This window comes from Esox lucius, chromosome 12, assembly GCF_011004845.1.
Source record: "Esox lucius isolate fEsoLuc1 chromosome 12, fEsoLuc1.pri, whole genome shotgun sequence".
Classification (NCBI taxonomy): Eukaryota; Metazoa; Chordata; class Actinopteri; order Esociformes; family Esocidae; genus Esox; species Esox lucius.
In genome coordinates this window covers 32,560,921-32,583,315 of record NC_047580.1, presented here as the reverse complement: position 1 = coordinate 32,583,315, position 22,395 = coordinate 32,560,921, and the positions used below count along the sequence as shown (strand labels likewise).

Below are 22,395 nucleotides of genomic sequence, written 5' to 3'. Positions count from 1 at the left end.
ACCGGCTTGTGCGGTCACGGAGGCTTCTGTCAGCCACGATGGAACACGTCATCGTACGGACGCAGCTACCGGACTGCCTGGACCGTGCCGACCACCGTCTCCCACTTCACCTGTCCGAATTTTGCCTGTGGCAGGGATATTCTCATCTTTATGCATTAAAGCGAAGTTACAACATCCACCAATAAAGTACACCCTGGCTATCTCGTGCCCTGCCAATCATAACCTTCTGAGATGTTGCACACTGCCTCAAATATAATCTTTTGCACGTGCGGTTATTGGTTGCTGGTCATATCAGGATTTGTACACAGCTAGAGCTGGTCCTAATGACCGCCTTCAGTCAGTGAGGAGAGACATTATGACCGACAGCATGGACTCACACAAATTCACAAATGAGGGGGTGTCGGGGTGGGGGGGGTGTGGACGATTAAGTCTTCTGCAATTTACCAAAAACCTCTGTTGTTGTTGCTCAGTGGTGAGGTCGGGGAGAGGTGCTCTGTCCACCGCCAAATGGAGCAGATCTTCACCAGCCCGTCTCACCCTGAGGAGTCCTGGCTGTCTGTGATGCCTTTCAGACTGAAGGCATGTGGCTATCGATGCACTGCTCCAAGCCTCCGTTCATGGCCAGCCCTGCTGTGTGGAGAAGAAGACTCGATTTGTATTCATGGTGACCTTTGCCCTGTTTATATGTTTATATCTTATTAGAATGTTGGATTTGATTTGTGGGTTCAAATGGAACATTTATAATGGGTGTGTTTCCAGGTTTTACTATACCGAAGGAGATATTTGCCTCAAGGATTGTATAACCAGGACAATTTGTTCAACACAGTCCTTGTGAGACAAAAGGCTATTTTTGACATCTGGGTTAGATTTAGGGTTAAATGTTGCTGCTAAGAAAGTGTGTGGGTGATGTTGTTGCTGCTGTTGTTGTTGACAAATGCAGTGTGATTTGAGTATAAGTGTGTGTGTGTGTGTTTAGCCACAGGATAACTTGCTGGGCTTCGTCTCAATCAGAATAACACCTCTCGCCCCAGAGGAAATCGCCTGTTTTGGTGAAGAACTGCTTAACTCAGAAAAACCCTGCATGTGTGGTTTCTAAAAGACTCCTTACATTTCCACTGATTACGAATCCAAAAAATTTGCAAATACTTTGCGTAAATATTTAAAATGCAGAAATCCCCTCATATCATTACCAACACCTGCAATGACAAGAGTAAAGAGTACCTTCATCAAACCTGTCCTACTAACAGACCAAAGCCTCAAAACCAGAATGTCCAATCAAACGGAATTAGGCAAATTAAAAAAATGTACATGACCTATTAGGAAACAAGCACAAAGCAAACCCCTCTACAATCTTGCTCTAAATCAAAGGTGCAGCTCATCGCACTGCAGTTCACTGGAGTTAGGTTAAATGGGATAAGGCAAAATGACAAAAATCTTTTTCACTGCATTTTCCCCATGTGGTCATTCTCAATCTTGAGAAGATAGAGAAGGGTAGACCCAGAAAACCTGTAGAAAAAAAGGTTTGCAATACCTGTACCCCAGCAGAACCTGAGAGTGGGCTGAATTTCCTGGACTTTTTTTTTTTTTAATTGAGAGCTGTTGTCATGGTTATGAGCGTGCCTTGTTACTAGCTACCAGGAATTGAGGACAGTATTTCTCTGACAGACTTCAAACCTGTCTTATGCCAATGTTTTAGTTTCTCCCTTATTATTGTTGACACTTTAATTATAGCAACAACAAAATACTATACTTTTTTTCTGATTCTGTTCATGGAGCTGGAAAGACGTATTCAGAAATACGCTCTGATTGAGCGAGACGTTTTCTTTAGGCCTCAGCAACAGTGAGGAAAAAATCTGTTGGAAACAGTGCTGCGCTTCCTAATTTCCGGCATGAAACTCATATTTTCCCTCCTAAATACTGACCTACAAAGAATTTAAAAACGATGCAATTCAAATAATTGATAAACTCTGTAATTTGTGAACAACTGCCAAACTGATGAAGAATGGCAGAAACAAAACAATACCAACAGTATTTATTTCTCCTTAAATTGTCATTCATATTCTAACAATTTGCATATTGTTTCATCACTGTAAAAAACTATTCATATAAAATGTAAATGCCTTTTCTATTCCTAAAGATTTGTGTAATGTTCCTTTGAAATCACTTTTTTTTTCTTTTGTTATTGATTATTTAGGTTTCCTCGTTCCATTTTTTCTATGTGTTTTAGTAACGTAAACAAATGTTTCCCACCCCAATGAAACCCTGTAAATTTAAGTTGAATTGACAAGAGAGAGTGAGAGACAGAAAGCGACAGAAGGAAATAGAAAACAGTATCAGTGTCTTACACGCACACACACGCACACAAAACAGTAGATGATCAAAGGAAATGAACACAGCGGTCAGCCAACCGTGTGTTTCACCATCCCCCTGAGTATTCCCAGCATGATCTTCATGCGCTGTGAGATGGGTATGTGATAGTGACTCTGCCAATCCCGTGTAACTGAGGGCTGTGGCCCAAGAACTTCAAACCCCGTAGAGATTGAGGAAGTGTTTGTTGTCTGTTTTATTAAAACAAAGTAATATTGTGTGTCTGTAAAAAATCAATACAACTGTCAGATATATCATTACAAAATAAACGTGGCCTGAACGCTCTTCGTACCCAACAACATTTGACATTTCCAGCGCCCTGTCTTCCAGACGGAACGTGCGGTACGTGTTTTCCATTTAATTCCTCGGCTGGACCTCTGGGAAATAATGATTACACTGATGACAATGAAAGCGGCATGTGAATCTGTCCGCCAATTACAGGTGAAGTATGGTGCTGAGGGGAGAAACAAACTCATTTTCCACGTAGCCCAACACGTAGCCCAAAACAATCTATTATTCACTATACACCGCAGTGCCATACAAAATCAGGGCAACATCAATATTTCAAGCCCTGTTTCATCTTTAACGTATCGTCTCCTCTGAGAGAGCGTTGAGAAAACACGGCAGCACCCTTGCAGGGGCGTAACATTCAAGCTGCTATTGGTTGTTTTTGTTCTAAAACACTATATTTAAAGCGCTTTGAAAATTTGATGCAGGGTATAAACCATTTACTCTGAATAGAAACATTTGTATAATGTATGAAACATGTTTTGTGATGACCGCAATCAAGCTAGTTAGGGCGAACCTCATGGTCAATGTTATGGTCATCATTATGGTCAACATTACATTCAATGTTATGGTCATTATTGTGTTCAGCAATATGGTCAATGTTATGGGAACTATTAGGGTCAATGTTATGGTCACCATTACAGTCAATGTCGTGGTCATCATTATGGTCAACAATATGGCCAAAGTTATTATCACTATAATGGTCAATATTATGGTCACCATAATGGTCAGTGTTATGGGCACTATAATGGTCAATGTTAGGGTCATCATTATGGTTAACTGTATAGTCAGTGTTATGGCTATCTTTGTGGTCAATGTAATGGTCAATGTGATGGTCACTATTATGGTCAACATTATGGTCAATCCTTATGGTTATGGTTATCCTTGTGGTCAATATTATGGTCATCATTACTGCCAATGTTATGGTCAGCATTACTCTGGATGTTATGGTCATCATTGCGGTCAATCTTATGGTCAGCATTGTGTCGATGTTATGGTTAATCTTATGGTTAATGTTGTGTCAAAGTTATGGTCAACGTTGTGTCGATGTTCTGGTCAATCTTATGGTCTACGTTGTTCCGATGTTAAAGTCAATCTTACGGTCAGCGTTGCGTCGATATTATGGTAAATGTACAGGTGTGTCAAGCTTGTATTTTCATAACCAAGAAGACTTTATCACTGCCTCAGATGCTTCAACAAAGTACTGAGTGAAGGAGACTTAATAATTATGTAAATGTGATCTCTTTAAGAATGAGGTTGTGTTTAACATAATTTGGAAAAAGTGAAGGAGTCTGAATTCTTCCCTGATTGCACTGTATGCTTATCTTATATAACAGCGCTATTAAAAGAAACAGAGTTCTGAGACTTTAGTTGTCTTGTACAACATGTATCTGGTAAGCAAATGCATCTGTCATGTGAATGTGTTGATGTTTTTAAACATAAGTCACCTTTACAATGACAGGCATCCTTAACAGCAATGCTGTTGCATTAACAAAAAAATGCTGTGCATTAAATAATCAACACGGGTAAGGGGGGATATTTTAATTAAATTTATTGCCCTTCATTAATAATTTAAGAGAATTAACCACAGCTACACATTAATTAAATTAGAATTGTGTCCTACAACAAATGAACTGTCAGACGTGTGCTTTCAGTACTTCCTCCCCATTGCCAGCAGAACTACAACAAGACTGAACCTATAAATCCTCCTTCGATAGGAGGACACATCCAAAGGTTTTTTTTGACCAATCCTCCATACAGAATATCTCCAGATCCATGAGATTGTTTGTTCTGCTCTTATACACTGCCCTCTTCAAGAAAAACCATAGGTCCCCTCTGGGATTTAGATGGGAGATGGGCTTTGCGTATTCTTGGTGGATTTCGTTGGTGGTCATTGACTTGCAGTAACATCCACTTGTGGACAACTTTTCAGCCAATCAAGTGTGCGTTGGCCAATATTTGTATGTAATCTTTCCAAAGCAATGATTCCAATTCAAATGTTCAAATTCAAACTCCACACGTTTATGTCTGACTTGTTGGCCACGGATACCATATTCGTTGTTTTCTACGTTGAAATGACAGTGTGCACAAGCGCAAAGGTGCCTCATCTGCTGTAAACTATTGAGGTGGATCTTCGATGTCATTGGGCTATTTGTCTTCCACTGGCTTCCCCTTACTTCTGCCTCAAAGACACGTTTGAATAAGTAAAACCTGTGTGCTCATTCTCACAGACTGTTTCTACACAGAAGAGCTCCTCCTGGTGCATTGTGGGCAATTTCAGCTCGACAAGCCTTTAGCCATGTAGACCTGTTTCAAAGGGAGGAACAGTGAGGAGGGAGCGCATAGCAACTTGCCATACACTGGTAAAGACGCAGACTTTGCAAAGGGGTTACTGCCTCATCCAAGCCTCATTAAATTCCCCCCCCACGGAAAATGTCGCATGTTAAGCTGTCTGCTCATGTCGTCTGACGGCTTGTGTGCTTTCCCTGCAAAAGATCCAGAAGCCGGGTGCCTCTGGATCACATTGTTACACGCAAGCTCATCCTCTGTATCCAATAACACATCGATCTGTCCGCCTATTTAGATGTATTTGAGGAGGGTGTTTGGTGAGCGCAGAAGTACATTTGAGGAAACAACACCAGACAACTGATTTCAGTCACACACACTGGTTAACCAATATCTCTGAATGACACAAACTGTGTAAATGGAGTCCATGTCTGTAGCAAATAATAATGATGAAATAATAATGAGCTAATGAATAACATGTGTTTGTCTTTTCTATATCTTGGTATGGCAGTGGATTCTCTTATAGACCACACAAAAAATACTAAGAAATCAAATAAACACCATCAGATCAGAGGGTGTGTGGAGGATGGAACAGTCAGAGGCAGCAGTAGCTACGTAAAACAAATATATATATATATATGCACATGCGCAGAAACTTAGAGGAATCGTTTGTCTCGAGGGGTAACAGCAGAGACAAGAAGGACCCGCAGTCACTCAATTTATGAACATGTTTTAATGCTGGGCACTGCTATGCAGTCTTTAAGTATGACTGCAGGGACATTCAGTTGGCATATTTTCCCAAGGCCTAGTTAACATTGTGTTTGTCTATAGGCAGAGCATAGCAATAGGGTCTTTCTGTCACTAGGGATGCTTTTATATGCCCTGGTTATTTCTCAAACAAAGTATTGCCCTCCTTAATATGCATTGAGTCCAAAACACAAGATGTGTGTGTGCCTGTACATCTGTGTGCATGAGCATGCGAGGGGACAAGAGAGAGGGCGTATAGTCTTATAGCCTAGGCAGGGATAAGTTGGGAAAGGTTGGTATCTTCCCAAAGCAGCTTCAGGAGACTATAATGGTGTTCTCAGCTGCCATGGAACATATATGGACAATTGCACAGCAATCACACTAGCGTTTGACTGTGTTATATTGCCATCTAGTGGTCACTGAAGTTAATAAACACGTTTATCGTTGACTGAGTACTATGACTGAGTTGATTGATTTCACTATGTAACACATTTTCGCTCCAGAACGGCCAAGGTGTTATCCTGTCCTAATCGATTTTCTGTAGATTGCATTGAATGAAGAAATTACAATCAGTGTAAGTCACATACACAGTAAAGTATGAAAACGAAGCATTTGGATGGAGAATACTCGTGCGACATTATTTGTTATCATCAGACTTTTTCGTACCCTGCAGATGGGAAAAAAGACAAAAGGAGAGGAAACATGTAAAAGCGTCTTACCGCGCTTATTTAAAACCGGGGCGCGGTGTGTATCACGTGTCACTAGACAGTCAGGAGCGCATTCTCAGTGGTGTGGCAGAATCGCTGGATGGAATACTAATCATGTGTATCCACGTTAGAACGTTTGTACACTGTGTTGTTGAATATATTTAGAAAAATACGACATACATGGCAGAATAACGAGTAGCTATTACGTTACTACTAGTAGCGATGTATAGCTTACGTTACCAGTGTAACTATTTGTAGTTACAGTAGCTACCCCTGTCGACCGATTGATAAATAAGTTCACAGGTAAGCCAATGTAGATGTTTACTTTGTCTGCTCCTCAACGCTGTGTATTCACTTTGTGTTTTATATAACACTTTCAAAAATAGCTACATTACACCAGCAATGTATGTTCCTTTAGCGTTTTTATATTTAACTAATTTAACGGGTTGGTAGTAAATATGCCAGGGCCAAAAAGAAACAGTGTTCAGTTTTAAAAGGAGTCCTTGTGCCGTGACATTGTGTATCGCAATGCCGTGACCCGGATTCGAACCGGGGTTGCTGCGGCCACAACGCAGAGTACTAACCACTATACGATCACGGCGAGCTACCAGGACTTGTGTGTGGGGCGTTGAATTTAGTCAACTTGAATTAGCACAGGCATACCATTCGGACGGGAGACACTTTTATCTGAATTCCCTGTTACAGTGGTGATCAGGCCATATGAAGAGCAAATTAGTTTGAAAGATTAGACTGAGTTACAAAATAAAGCGATTACGAGACATTTCTGTATAAAACATTTGGAGAAATAACAATTCTGTGTGTATGGAAAATGCGGCATATTTCTTATATCAGCTAATGAAACAAGAGATTCACACGTTGCATATATTTTTTTTTGTACAGATATGTTATAAAATAATTTTAATGGACAGTCAGACACACTTGACGACAGAATCAAACAAATTTCTGGAATGGTTTATGATGCCGTTTCATATATGATTATAATTGTTTGAAAAACAGGATAGCTGGTTCAATGCGACAATTAACCACGCAGCTACACAGAAATACTGGCAAAAGCAATCGTTCTATATTTAACCAGTTAGCTTAATAATGAGTTAGAAGACAAAGTGAATTTCAACTTGATATAAAAACAGCCCGTGTGCCGTGACATTGTGTATCGCAATGCCGTGACCCGGATTCGAACCGGGGTTGCTGCGGCCACAACGCAGAGTACTAACCACTATACGATCACGGCGAGCTACCAGGGCTATGCGCCATGTTGGAGTAATTGGGATTTTAACCAACCCATTGCATGACGTGGACAACAAGCATGTTCACAACGGTGTGCAATACCATGCTGCCAGATTATTTCTCTGCATTGGATCCACAATGTTTGCTGCCCATGTGTTTGTAAAAGTAATGTTTGTCGTTTAATATTTGTTTGCATTTAAACTGTATTATCGTGTAGCAAACTAGATAGCTACTGTTATATTATATAATATTACTTGAAGCTAGCTAGCTAGTTAGCAACAGCACTAGCCACCATGTTTGTACGAAACATTGCAGAATAGAGGTTTGACATGATTTACGTGTATTCTTTTTATCGGGAGTAATTTACCAAACATTGGTCATATTACCAATAGACGTTTTTTTATTAGCAAGTCTAACCTTTGCCCTTTCTCTCACGCAGGAGGAGAGTGCAGAACTGTGACAATGAATGGAAAACTCATCCCTTATACTCCAATGGCGGTTGACTTCTGGCAAGTTAGGAAATGTCCACACGCCCGGCTGTTCTTCCTGTCCCATATGCACAGTGACCACACTGTGGGTTTGACATCTACCTGGTCCAACAGACCCATCTACTGTTCGCCAATCTCTGCTACACTGCTCAAACTCAAACTACAGGTGAGGTAGCTACTTTGCTGTCGAATTATATTGTGCATGACACAAGGCAACATCAGGAAGGTGGGTACGAGAAAGTATTGTATTTTTCTGGGCCACTTGAAATTCTCTGGCTAACTTTTGATATGAATGGCTATCAACCGTTTTGAGTGCAGCGCTTCACATTAACTTTTTTGCTCACCAGCCACTGTGGCTAGGGGTTTTCCAAAGTTACTAGCCACTCAGCATTTTTACTAGCCACCATTTTGTTGTAGGGGAATTACGTTTTATTTGATCAAATGTGACTATGTTGTGCTACATCTTAGCCTGTCTTGTTCCCTGGTTCAGTCACTAATAGGCAAAGGTGGTACCCCACTCTACCAGACACCAGAAATAGTTAAAATAATGTGGCTACACACTTGAAAAATACTATTATAGTGTTCAATCTGACCTGCACGCTACAATGTCCTCCATAATTTTAACCAAAATATGCAAGCAATAGATTTATTCTTAACATAACCTAGAACTATTAACATGTTATTTAGGCTACTAAAAGCCACCTGATAAGGTTTTTATAAAAGGTTATGAGGATTAGATGTAGTTTTACGTTATCATGTTTTAAATGAATATTTTGACATGCTTGCGTGCAAAAGAACTAGGATCCACCTGTTTTTCCGACATTACTCATATCAGTGATTTCTGGACCCGTGTGGTCCTACATGCAAGGTTGCCAGATTTCATTGACCATGAACTGTATTCTACCCGCATTTGGCGGGTGCCAATGTCAAGCCTTGGTTGAGTGCCAAAAAGCTTTCAGCGTCCTCTCAGAACCGTTTGCCTCTGATCAGGTCGGAGAACGATGGATCCATCCTCTGGAGGTGGGGGAACCGTACATGCTTCCCCTGGACGACATGGGCAAGGAGAGGTTGACCGTCACTCTAATGGATGCCAACCACTGTCCCGGAGCGGTCATGTTCCTGTTCCAAGGGTACTTCGGCACCATACTCTACACCGGTACGTTCTGTATTCCACCGCACCGCGCAACACTCAGCCGGGTCATGATGAAAATGACCACACCAGAGGGTTGCCAGGCCTGGAGCCTGCTGGTTTCCAGTTCTACTTCATCATGAAGTCCCCGATTGGAGGGTTGATATGGAAAGAAAGGAGTGGAACTGGCTTTGAGGTCCAGAGTTGAGAGTTTGGGGGCCACTATGCAAAGGGTCGCATTGTTTAATAAGTTGCGTTCATTGGGCATGCCCCTGAAGTGGGCAATTAATATCGTGTAAGCCGTAATGGTGTTTGAGTTTGGCGTAAAATTCTCTTAAGTGTTTTATGCATCATTATCTGCCTACTGTTCCTAAACAGTTTAAATGTTGGGTGGGAACAGGCTGTGGATAACATGCCAATATAATGACAAAAATCACTTTGAGAGTCATTGCAATTTTGCTAACACAATTTTTGTGAGTCATTTAGTTATTGTCTATTCATGTTTGAATTGGGTGGAGTAAAAACTTTATACATGCCAACATTATACATTTATTATTAAGACGCTCGATCATGTCAAGTGATAATTAGAATCAACATGTTACCATGATTGTCCTAATTATCAGTTGCAACCTTTGCAATAAGCTTCGCCACTCCTTTCCCCATGGGGTTACTGTTTCTATAACCAGCTGAGATGAATTTAAATGATTATAAATATGTTTTAATTTGGGTTTGTCTGCACAGTGTTTCACCATTCTCCTAAAAGCCGTTTAAACAGGATTCCGTTACAAGTACAGTACAACAAAATGCAGTTAGCATCTAACCAGAAGTGCAAATCGAGGTGGGCAGTATTTACAAGCATTAAGTCTACGTATGTACACGTGGAATGTATGGATGGATGTGCAATTAATGCAAATGCATTACATATGACAATTCTAAATGTCCAGTGGAAGTTGTTGATCTCAACTTGAAAACGTAGTCGTTTAGTGGCGAGTACTCTGCGTTGTTGCCACAGCGACCCCTGGTTTCAATATCGGGTCACTGCATTGTGATACACGGAGGTAATGTCGTGTGAGCTACCTTTAAGCGGTGTCATCTAACTTGTAAGAATAACTGGATTGCTTACTGGGTTACTAGGCAACCGCCATTAGCCGATAGCTGTAACTGCTGTACCGATTAATGAATTGTTTGTATCTGGATGATTCCAAAATTCAGGGGGGTGGAGGACATTGGTTAACTCCAACATACAGCCATTGACTTGGACAGGTGTGTATATTACATAAGTGTGGTTCTTTTCTGACTGTCACTCCACGACTGCTGTTAGCTCACCTGGCTCCCACAAGTCCTGGTAGCTCGCCGTGATCGTATAGTGGTTAGTACTCTGCGTTGTGGCCGCAGCAACCCCGGTTCGAATCCGGGTCACGGCATTGCGATACACAATGTCACGGCACAAGGACTGTTTTTATAACAAGTTGAAATTCACTTTGTCTTCTAATTCATTATTAAGCTAACTAACTGGTTAAATATAAAACTATTCTTCAGTGTAGCTGCGTGGTTCTCAAACTCCTACGGGTCCACTAATCTTTCATAATGTTGTTGTAGTGCTAAACTACCTCACCTACATTACCTATACAAGGGCTTTAAAATTAATTGTCGTGTTGAACCAGCTACCATGGCTTAGAAACAATTATAATCATATATGGAACGGCATCATAAACCATTCCAGAAATTAATTTGATTCTGTCGTCAAGTGTGTCTGACTGTCCATTAAAACTACAAGTTACAAAATCCAAACATTTTAGTGTGTTTTTATATTACTGGTTAGAGGTGAAAAGGTTTGACTCTATTTTTGAGTGTGTGTGGCCTTTTGACACCCATACTGGATGCCTTGTCCTGGGGCGCTGTGGCTTAGTTGGTTAAAGTGCCTGTCTAGTAAACAGGAGATCCTGAGTTCGAATCTCAGCAGTGCCTTTTTATAATAGGACTTGGTGTGAGGACTATTTTTATAATAGGGCTTGGTGTGAGGACTGTTTATATAATAGGGCTTGGTGTGAGGACTGTTTTTATAATAGGGCTTGGTGTGAGGACTGTTTTTATAATAGGGCTTGGTGTGAGGACTGTTTTTATAATAGGGCTTGGTGTGAGGACTGTTTTTATAAAGGGCTTGGTGTGAGGACTGTTTTTATAATAGGGCTTGGTGTGAGGACTGTTTTTATAAAGGGCTTGGTGTGAGGACTGTTTATATAATAGGGCTTGGTGTGAGGACTACTCAAGTTATTTATTTTTTCACAAATTACCAAAACATGAAATTGCAGAACGTTTTGTAACTTGACTATTTATAAGCACTGAACAAATCTTGTTTAGATTGTACTAAGGGCAGTGACAATATGTTCAATATTACGTTGTGTCTCAGAACAACCAGTAATTGAAATAACAAATATCATACCACAAAATATTTTTTCCTGCTAACATACAAGGCCCTAAATATTACAATGCTATATTATTGTGTAATGAGAACATAAACATGTTGGTAGGGGGGTGATAAAATGTTTCAACATCACTGCAGCGCCATGGTTGGTTGTGTCTCCTTTATGGGCCATCAGTCCTGGTAGCTCGCCGTGATCGTATAGTGGTTAGTACTCTGCGTTGTGGCCGCAGCAACCCCGGTTCGAATCCGGGTCACGGCATTGCGATACACAATGTCACGGCACATGGGCTGTTTTTATATCAAGTTGAAATTCGCTTTGTCTTCTAACTCATTATTAAGCTAACTAACTGGTTAAATATAAAACTATTCCTTTTGCCAGTATTTCTGTGTAGCTGCGTGGTTAATTGTCGCATTGAACCAGCTATCCTGTTTTTGAAACAATTATAATCATATATGGAACGGCATCATAAACCATTCCAGAGATTAGTTTGATTCTGTCGTCAAGTGTGTCTGACTGTCCATTAAAAGTTACGAAATCCAAACATTTTAGTGAGATTTTACATTACTGGTTAGATATTGGAATGGAAAGGAAGAGTTTGGCTATGTTTTTGAGTGTGTGTGGCCTTTTGACACCCATACTGGGTCCCTTGACCTGGGGCGCTGTGGCTTAGTTGGTTAAAGCGCCTGTCTAGTAAACAGGAGATCCTGAGTTCGAATCTCAGCAGTGCCTTTTTAAAATAGGGCTTGGTGTGAGGACTGTTTTTATAATAGGGATTGGTGTGAGGACTGTTTTTATAATAACTTCAAACTTTCATCTAAGTGGCTATTTAGCTAACTGTCTGGATAACGATACAACTGCCATTTGACTCTATTCCGGTCTCCCTCTGTGGTTCTCAAATTCCTCCTCTGGGACCATAAGTGTTTCATGTTGTTGCAGCCCTGAACTAGGTCAACTAGTTTAACCAAAACAAATTTAGCTGGACCCGTTGCGCTTGCTTTGGAACAATTTAAATAACACCTAGAACTGTAAACCCCGCCATTTAAAAGAGCTACAAGTGTTTGAACTATGTCCATTCCGTAGGGATAAATAACCAGTGGATTTTGATCAGTGATCACCAGTGCTTTTATGTTTAAGAATGATGTTGACAGTGAACAATATGCTGCCAAGAAAAATTTACTTCAGTGGACTTCAATGTGAAATAGGTGTTAGGTATGTATGGATCTTGGTATCTCATTATATATTGCCTAATCCAATAATGATCTACTCCACTTGGCTCTTTATCGAGTTGGTAACGACATGCTCATATAATATCCCGTAAAAGTGTACCATATCTTGGCACAGCTTCAAAGTGTTCACACTGAGGACTTACTCCATTTTGAAGTTGTGGCTCGTACACACTTTGTCCTGTCCCTCTCGATTCCAGGAGACTTCCGCTACACCCCGTCCATGCTGCGCGAGCCCTGCCTGCAGACCAACACCACCGTGGACGTTCTGTACCTGGACAACACCAACTGTGACCCGACACGCACCCTGCCTTCCCGACAGCGGGCCGCCCAGCAGATCAAAGAGATCATCCGCAGCCACCCCGGGCACAACGTTGTCATCGGTGAGATGGACAATTTGCTGGCGCTCCGCTTCGACGTGTTAGTGTGGTAGGACTGTTTCTGCGTAGTCGGCATTGATATGATGCCGTCCTGTTTGGTCAGCGGTTGCATTCGGCGCTGCTTTGTGACCGCAGTGGAGTTGTAGGCGGCCTCTTCGGATATCCTGTTGTCACCTGTGTGATGACTGGCGTTGTGTCACCTGTGTGACGACTGGCGTTTTGTCACCTGTGTGACGACTGGCGTTGTGTCACCTGTGTGACGACTGGCGTTGTGTCACCTGTGTGACGACTGGCGTTGTGTCACCTGTGTGACGACTGACGTTGTGTCACCTGTGTGGCGACTGACGTTGTGTCACCTGTGTGACGACTGGCGTTGTGTCACCTGTGTGACGACTGGCGTTGTGTCACCTGTGTGACGACTGGCGTTGTGTCACCTGTGTGACGACTGGCGGTTTGTCACCTGTGTGACGACTGGCGGTTTGTCACCTTTTTGTCCACATTACTGCGTGTCCGATTTAAAAGCCAAATCAGACAGATCTTATATATTATTATATTATACATATCATTCTTTGAGGCCAACATGACCTGCTTTTACATTTAGACAAGCGTGAATGATTCTATGGAGCGCAGACAGATTCTGCCGTTTGCTCATGGGCGCTTTCAACGGCCATGTCTTGTGTGAGCCCTGGTAGCTCGCCGTGATCGTATAGTGGTTAGTACTCTGCGTTGTGGCCGCAGCAACCCCGGTTCGAATCCGGGTCACGGCATTGCGATACACAATGTCACGGCACAAGGACTCCTTTATTTTATATATTAATTTGAACTGACAGAGCGGATGTACTTGAATGTTTATGTCTTCATAAAAGTGCTGTGAAGAAATTGTTACAGGATCATGTAGTTCCAAGCCCCATAATCCCTCTGCTTCCCAGAGGAGGATAATACTTCTCGAATCAATTGTAGTTGTGGCATTGTGATAAAGTATATACATACATTATTATATTACACTGAACAACAATAACATCAATTTGAATTTATTCCCTGTGCCCTAATCTTTCACATTATAGGAATATGCTTTTTGTATGTACGAGAAATGAAACGTGTTTTTCAAGTTGCGTTTCATAGTTTTCTTTTAGCATTTTCTAATTCTATTTCTGTATGTCACATATCGGCCAGGCCTGTACTCCCTAGGCAAGGAATCTCTGCTGGTCCAGCTTGCCATGGAGTTTAAGACGTGGGTTGAAGTGTCCATCGAGAGGCTGGAGACTCTGAGGGCGCTGGAGCTACCGGACGTGTTCACCACCGAGCCAGGTGCCGGCCGGATCCGGGCTGTGGACCAGTCCGAGATCCGCTCCGCCAGTCTGCTCCTGTGGAACCGGGAGCACCCCACTCTGGCCATCCTGCCGACCAGCCGACCCGTGGTCTCGTTTCACCCCAACGTCCATGTGGTGCCCTACTCTGACCATTCCTCTTACCAGGTAGGGAGGAGTCGTGTGCATGTAGAGGCCTTTGTAGGGTGCTTGTGAAGCATTGTTCTGTATGACTTGAGTTCGACACAAAATCGAAATGTATACATGTTGTTAAACATGTATGCATGTATGTTTCTAGCGATTTTGTGTCGAACTCAGTCATACAGATATATATTTGTACTGTGTACTGGACATGTTTACTGGATATTATAATTAAATACTAAATAATACTAAATAATTAAAATGCCAAGAGAAGTTTATTAATTGGAGGGGGTGGGGGGTGGGGGGTAGGCCCTGCTGGGATTCGAACTCAGGATCTCCAGTTTACTTGACAGGTGCTTTAACCAAGCCACAGCGCCTGGTGGCTGGTAGGAGGTGTTGTCTGAGTCCATTTGTTTTCAATTCTGTTTCAAACTGAAATACTTAAACATTTCTTTTTAACATTTTTCTATTTATTTCTTTGCAGCACAAAGCATTTTGATGTACAAATACACCCAGGACCAGACACAAACATGAATGAGTTCAGCATACTCTTAAAAGTCTCAGTTAATTCAGAAGTGGTCAGACTTCTCCTGGTGTCCCACAATTCTGTTGTAGCCCTAAACTAGCTTACCTGAACAAAACAAATAAGGGCTTGATGATTAGCTGAAGTTAAACTAATTTCGTAATGGTTAGCTATGACAGACTATAGATACTAAGAATTAGTTTCACAAAAGTAGGCAACATTGTTTAGTTTCTCTGTGTCAGAGAATTAAGGAGAGTTTGCCTTTAAATTCCCTTGGAAACCCCTCAGCCTGCATGCTTACAGGGACAGTGAAGGGCCATTCAGACACCTCCCCCACATCCATTTATCAGAAGTACCTCATGAGCTTCAGTTGAACTGCCGCATTGCATCAGACCCCTAAATGTAAGCTTGTTTCACTCCAACATGTGTAAACAGTTTAAGCCACCAGCGTATAGCCTCGAAACATGGTTACATCGGTCATGTGGATGTCATGATCAGGCCTTGCTTTCATGACTCTCTCTAATAATGTGATGGTTGCATTTCTCCAGACCCATTGTTCAGTGTTTGATTAAAACGCAGTTAGTGACCATTTAGGTACTGCTAAAAGACTCACAAGGCAGTTCATGGATTCATCTAAACCGTCTTTGACCCAGGCCGTATTCATGAAATGTCACAGTTGTTTTGTCACTCAGTTAATTAGCTCATACCTGCCCCTAAGGATTATATTACACGTTAGGAAGTTTCAACTTGTTTCCCGAAAAGGCAGTGGGGGGTTGGTTTACTCGGTATACATGACAGGGAAAGGTAGGACAGTTATTTTGTCTGGAAATCCGATGACTGGCACTTATCTAACTCCTCCTCTCTTACTACCAGGAACTGGAAGACTTTGTCTCTGCCCTGAGGCCCACCTCGCTGGTCCCCATCGTCGGCAGGCCTACCTCTGGCATCCCCTCGTTCTCTGCCCTTCTGCCTCGGAGGAAGCGCCATGAGGTCCTGGTTCCCGAGTCCGTCCAGCACTACATGAAGGGAGGATCTGAGGTTCAGGATCAAGTGGCAGGTCTGGCCAGCGTTTCAGGTCACGGTAGTCTGCCACGCAGGCCCACCCGACCCCATCCACCCAGAGGGGTGGTGTTCGAGTCCCCCCGGAAGGCTTCTTCCCAGGGATCCGGGTCTGGGTGTGTGGTGGTGGAGGCCTGGGAGACGCACCCCGTGGAGCGTTCAGGAGGTCAGGAGGAGGAGATGGACACGGAGATGGAAGGAGATGGAGGGGAGTCTGACTGTGTTCTGATGGATCTGGGTAAAGACCGCAGTCCGGCCAAAGACAATGACTCCAGCCCCAGCCTGTCCAGAGACCCCAGCCTGTCCAGAGACCCCAGCCTGTCCAGAGTCCCCAATATTAACCGTGGGGGGGAACGAGACCCATGGAGGCTGAATCTGGTCCAGGGTGTTTCTGAGAATCTGTACCTCAATCAGGGGGAGGAGAGTTTGTCCTTCAGTCAGTTCACACAGGGTAACTTTGCCCCAATGGAGGTCCTGAGAAACACAGCTGTTTCACTGAGACCCAGGGGCGTGATGGAGAACCAGTCTCACAATCCACCTAGTGACAGTGACAAAATGGCCGCCCTGAACTGTAACCTAAACCAAGTGTCATTAAACCAAAGCAGTCCTCACATTGGAAGCCCAGACCAAGAGGAAGGTCTGGCTCCATTACTGCATGCGTGTCTGAACTCCAGTTTGGATGCCGGTGCCCGTTTGAACACCAGGAGCCCTACTGAAACACACCACCACCTGGAGGACTGTGAAGTATCACTTCTGTTTTCCCTCCCCTTCTCAGACGAGGACCTGTACGACTCCAGCCGATACTCGAACAAACACCTGGATCTGAGCTTTATCAAAAAGTTCAGCCTCTCTCCTTCAGATGTGGAGTAGGTTAATGCCACCCTGAACTGGACACTGGTCCACTTTTGATTCGGGAGATGGGAAGCTGACTGAAATGTTCTCCCCTGGGGGAATCATTACTTTAGATGTGTTCCAGTAGAGAAATGAACTTCCCTGTTCCACTCTGCGTGGGAAGGGACCTTAGCTGCTGACAGTGGTCAGAGAAAGACCCACGTGAAATCCTGTGTGCTTTCACAAGTGACCTGAGTGTTCTCTTCTACTTCTGCACTTTGAAAAGGATGGTTGAGTTTTACTTGCTAGGCTGGATTATAATGGAGATTCTCCGCTAAGCTTGCCTTTTGGTTAAGAATTGAACCTATGTCAAGGAGACAAAACCAGTTATTTCATTGTCGTTTAATTTATGGCATGATTGGTGTTTATACAGGAGCAGTTTTATCCCCACCCGCTCCTATGTGTCATGGGTAGTGTCTTTAATTGCCCATAACTGAACAGTGTTTTGAGTGTGAATCCTACGTACTGCTCAAATGTTGTCACAGTGTGTTGTTTCTGACAAATGAGGATACAGAGAGAAATTTGTTGAATAAAGATTGATGAAGTTGATGCTGGACTGCTGTTTATGGCTCCTGTACAAGAGGTTAATCTTACCCCAATTGCTTGCATTCCGTTGGGATTTTTCACTGGATGATGGTCCATTGTCGCCACTGTGTAATTTCAACATTTGTCCAGAAGGAGGCTGTAGAATGCTGTCAGAACAACTTGTGTTTTAGCAGAGCAGCGCAGTTAGTGGGCTCCAACATCAACTCTGGGAAATGGAATTTCTATTGGAAATGGGTGCAACACATCTAAGGGAAGATATTGTATAGATCAGTCTGAATTCTAGGCCTATTTACTAAAGTACTTATACTTTAGTTAAAGTATTTATACGACTGTCACAGAAATGGGGGCAGTTTTTAAAAGTTTTACCTTGATTTTAACAGTTGGAAGAGATGAAGGAAAAATACAGTGCATTTACTAGACAAATAATTGACTTGAATAGGGACATGTGGTCTGTTCATTCTATTTCTATGTATGCAATACTATCCAACAGGCAAAATGTAGTTACATAGCAACTGAAATACTGCAGCATGGGCTTGAATTGAGCCAAAGCTCTTTCAGCAAAAACTCTACGACTTTGCACGCTCTGCATTCTCTCAATACAATTATATATGATTTATGAAACCCCAAAACCTGGTCCGGTCGGCCAAGTCATCTTAGCAAATGTTCCAGGAAGCTCTGGGTTTAAAAACTCCCCAGGTCAGTACTTCAACTGTGGCAGTATCATACAGACAGGTGCTGATAACTGACCCGATACTGGCACCCAGAGGGCGATAATGGGAATTGCACTAATAGAACTCCGTTTTGGTGTCCTCATCTGTTTGTCCTGAAATAAATAAAAGAATGTTTTAACCTAGGTCTGCTTCACCTCCGAAAGCTGTGGATATGTCCGTCATTGATGCCCCAAGGCCGGTTCACAGCCTGTCATGTCCCCACCGGAGCCTCCTACCATATTATTCAGTGAACCAGGTAGTGCCCTTCCCTCAGCCAAAGGCTGTTGGGCGCTTAGGGAATAGGGCATCGTTTGGGATCCATCTTCTCTGTGCCCCCAGCAGCTTTCCCTGGGCACAGCGAGAAGCTAATTTACAGATGCCCTTATGAAACACGGAACCTTTCCCACCGTGCACACCAAGCAAGAGCAGCATCTGGGCAGGAGGCGGTGTCAGGGGGAAGGTGACCCAGACTCAAAGACACCAGGAAGAACATGTATGCTCTCTACGGATCTGAAATGGAGGCTCATCATGCACAATTCATAATATATTTGAATGTGGACAAAATTGCTCCAGTTGTCAGGGGGTGTGACCTGTAACCAGAGATGTGGCATGGCGAGATAGGCGTGTTGTACTTCATTGTGTCCAGGGATGTTTGGGGGGAAAGTGTGATAATTCACTATGGAATAGTTCTATTCTGGATCATTTTAAGTCGGGCAAAAGGGCTCGTAGGTGTACTACAGAAATTAAACCACTGAGAAACAGAAATAAACTTCAAATGACTATGAATGCTGTATTGTGAAATTATTATAATTTTACGTCTAAAATAATATGCAGAACAATTTAAATGTACATTATAAAAAATAAAAATCACCTCTCAGTATCTCTGCTAATCCATGCTCCTAAGCAATTAAAATGGTTTGCCCTCCGCCATACATTAGGAAACAACTGTATAGTTACAATTGAAGACCACCATCTACTAAAGGTATACTAAACCAGGCAACTGACTTAATAGTCTTTTTTGTCAAAGACTGAATTGTGCTTGGAGATATAACGTTGACTGGGAAACAGGATTCAGATAGTATAGAAGAGTTCTGTGTTGAGCTAAACCTTACCCAGCTGATCACTAAGCCAAAAGACCAAAGTTAAAGCTGCCTAAACATTCAACATTGATGGACTATATATATATTGACAAATCTACACCATAGATATTTGTTAAGGGGTGTATTACCACTAGATATTAGTGCCCACTGCTCTATTGTGTGCATCAGAGGTAGTCAGCATGCCGAGGTACAGCTAGAGCAATTCACTACTGCTTTCATTGCAGATAGGCATGCTCCATATACAAGAGTTAGAAAAGAGAAAGGAGAAGAACAGATTGAACCACTTGCTCTCTCATGATATCTGATGCCACTCATAAAATAAATGTAGCACAGGTTAATGCTAGATAAACAGCTCCAAGTTCTGACTGGCAGACTTCTAAACAGTTGAGAAATCTATATAAAATCTCAATAATATATAAATACATTACCTGATTGCAAGGGGAATCCAGACAAATTCTGGATAGCCGTAAAAAGCCTGAAGAGCAGTTCCTACACCTCGTTGCCAAGACAAATTGTTGTTCACTCTGGGCTCATTACTGATAAGAAAGCCATTGTTCAAGACTTAATGACCACTTCACTGCAGCAGGCCATATAAGAGAGAACTGCCATAATTCCCCTCACGTAAACAAAAAAAGAAGTGATGATTAACAAGCATAAATAAATAACCAAGGTTTTTCGGTGTCACCGTTCATGGTAAAAGACGGATTTAATGTTTCGGTAGTGACACCAAGAAAGCTTTGACAGACATGACCCAGGTCTGCTAGTAAGTGCTGCTCAACTTATTCCAGGAGTTGTAACATATATATTTAATTTAACATTAATTATGGAAGTATGGAACATCACCCAGGGTGTTGATACAAATCACATAGCGATCTCTAAACTGTCACGCCTGGCTAACATTCTGGAGTCATCGGTAAATGCGCAGTTGCATTCTCAGCTGACAAATGCATTGGGTTAGCTCTGTTTATTGAGCTTTGATACGGTTGAGCATTCCATTTTGGTCAACAAATTTACCTTGTTAGGCTGAGAGAAACCAGGCCATTGTAACGGATGGAGCTGGATATACAAACCCGATTCCAGAAATGTTGGAGACACTGTACAATTGTGAATAAAAACAGAATGCAATGATGTGGAAGTTTCTAATTAAAAAATTTTTTTTCAGAATACAACATAGATCACATATCAAATGTTCAAACTGAGAAAATGTATCACTTTAAGGGAAAAATAAGTTGATTTTAAATTTCATGGCATCAACACATCTCAAAAATGTTGGGACAAGGCCATGTTTACCACTGTGTGGCGTCTCCTCTTCTTTTGATAACAGACTGCAAACGTCTGGGGACTGAGGAGACAAGTTGCTCAAGTTTATGAATAGGAATGTTGTCCCATTCTTGTCTAATACAGGCTTCTAGTTGCTCAACTGTCTTAGGTCTTTGTCGCACCTTCCTCTTTATGATGCACCAAATGTTTTCTATGGGTGAAAGATCTGGACTGCAGGCTGGCCATTTCAGTACCCGGATCCTTCTTCTATGCAGCCACGACATTGTAATTGATGCAGTATGTGGTCTGGCATTGTCATGTTGGAAAATGCAAGGTCTTCCCTGAAAGAGAGCATATGTTGTTCTAGAACTTGGATATAACTGTCAGCATTGATGGTGCCTTTCCAGATGTGTAGGCTGCCCATGCCACACGCACTCATGCAACCCCATACCATCAGAGACGCAGGCTTCTGAACTGAGCGCTGATAACAACTTGAGTTGTCCTTGTCCTCTTTAGTCCGGATGACATGGCGTCCCAGTTTTCCAAAAATGAACTTCAAATTTTGATTCGTCTGACCACAGAACACTTTTCCACTTTGCCACAGTCCATTTTAAATGATCCTTGGCCCAGAGAAAACGCCTGCACTTCTGGATCCTGTTTAGATACGGCTTCTTTTTTTTTTTAGAGTTTTAGCCGGCAACAGCGAATGGCATCATGTTGCCAACTGACATAATAAGTAGCAAATTGGTCCTCCAGCTGTTCCTTATCTGTACATTTAACTTTTCCGGCCTCTCATTGCTACCTGTCCCAACTTTTTTGGAATGTGTAGCTCTCATGAAATCCAAAATGAGCCAATATTTTTGCATGACATTACAAAATGTCTCACTTTCAACATTCGATATGTTATTTATATTCTATTGTGAATTAAATATAAGTTTATGGGATTTGTAAATTATTCCATTCCTTTTTTACTCACAATTTGTACAGTGTCCCAACTTTTTTGGAATCGGGTTAGCAATTTGGTAGTAGTTTACGGGAGTTAGCCAGGGTTAAACCTTGCCCCACATTTACGGTGCCCCCCACAAATTCTGGAAGTCATATTTGCTATTTTTGCAGCAAACTCGAGGCATATGACATTTTTATTAAACGATGATTATGAGTACAGAATGTCACCTTTGATTTCTGTCTGTTTCAATACTTTAAGTAAAATCACACTACGCTTGCCTGGTGGTACTCTAAAAAAAAAAATCTTAATACTACTGCATTGCTACTACTGTATAGTGACAAAATAATACTACTGTAGCCCTTTAGAGTCTCTATCTGAAAGATCTTCTGAGGAGAAATGTGTGATAAAATTATACTACTGTACCATTACTAGTGAAATGCTCAGGTTCTATTACACAGCAGTCCTCCAAGGAGAAATGAGCGATAAAATAATGCAACTGTAGCCATGTTGAGTCTCTATCTGAAAGTGGTCCTCTGACAGGAATGACATGTTGAGTCTCTCAGGAAGTTCTCCCTCATCTGCCTTGCTTTCATTACACTAAACATCCCTGGGGGAAATGGAAG

The 22,395-nt window shown here is 42.1% G+C and overlaps 1 protein-coding gene, 1 long non-coding RNA gene and 7 other non-coding genes across 11 annotated transcripts; 6 read left to right on the top strand and 3 right to left on the bottom strand.

Annotated features, from left to right (window-relative positions):
• The first annotated feature begins 6,559 nt into the window (after positions 1-6,559).
• On the top strand, positions 6,560-17,752 carry dclre1b (DNA cross-link repair 1B). Of its 3 annotated transcripts, none has more exons than XM_029124354.2 (6): positions 6,560-6,698; positions 8,083-8,297; positions 9,122-9,287; positions 13,110-13,292; positions 14,463-14,764; positions 16,134-17,752. In XM_029124354.2, the coding sequence occupies exons 2-6, from the start codon at positions 8,106-8,108 to the stop codon at positions 17,187-17,189; spliced, it is 1,899 nt and encodes a 632-aa protein (XP_028980187.2). In that variant the 5' UTR covers positions 6,560-6,698; positions 8,083-8,105; the 3' UTR covers positions 17,190-17,752. The 3 variants fall into 3 exon arrangements, with proteins under 3 accessions (XP_028980187.2, XP_028980186.2, XP_028980188.2); XM_029124353.2 differs by lacking the exon at positions 6,560-6,698 and adding an exon at positions 7,691-7,808; XM_029124355.2 differs by lacking the exon at positions 6,560-6,698 and adding an exon at positions 7,913-7,965.
• Positions 6,925-6,996, bottom strand: trnah-gug. Its single transcript has one exon. It is a non-coding gene; the product is annotated as a tRNA-His (tRNA).
• trnah-gug lies at positions 7,576-7,647 on the bottom strand. Its single transcript has one exon. It is a non-coding gene; the product is annotated as a tRNA-His (tRNA).
• Positions 10,613-10,684, top strand: trnah-gug. The gene has a single exon. It is a non-coding gene; the product is annotated as a tRNA-His (tRNA).
• On the top strand, positions 11,155-11,228 carry trnat-agu. Its single transcript has one exon. It is a non-coding gene; the product is annotated as a tRNA-Thr (tRNA).
• trnah-gug lies at positions 11,873-11,944 on the top strand. The gene has a single exon. It is a non-coding gene; the product is annotated as a tRNA-His (tRNA).
• Positions 12,342-12,415, top strand: trnat-agu. The gene has a single exon. It is a non-coding gene; the product is annotated as a tRNA-Thr (tRNA).
• Positions 13,985-14,056, top strand: trnah-gug. The gene has a single exon. It is a non-coding gene; the product is annotated as a tRNA-His (tRNA).
• Positions 17,426-20,390, bottom strand: LOC114840514. The gene is made up of 3 exons (XR_003782706.2): positions 19,995-20,390; positions 17,805-18,001; positions 17,426-17,514 (listed from the first exon to the last, which is right to left on the bottom strand). It is a non-coding gene; the product is annotated as an uncharacterized LOC114840514 (long non-coding RNA).
• Between the last annotated feature and the right edge of the window lie 2,005 nt (positions 20,391-22,395).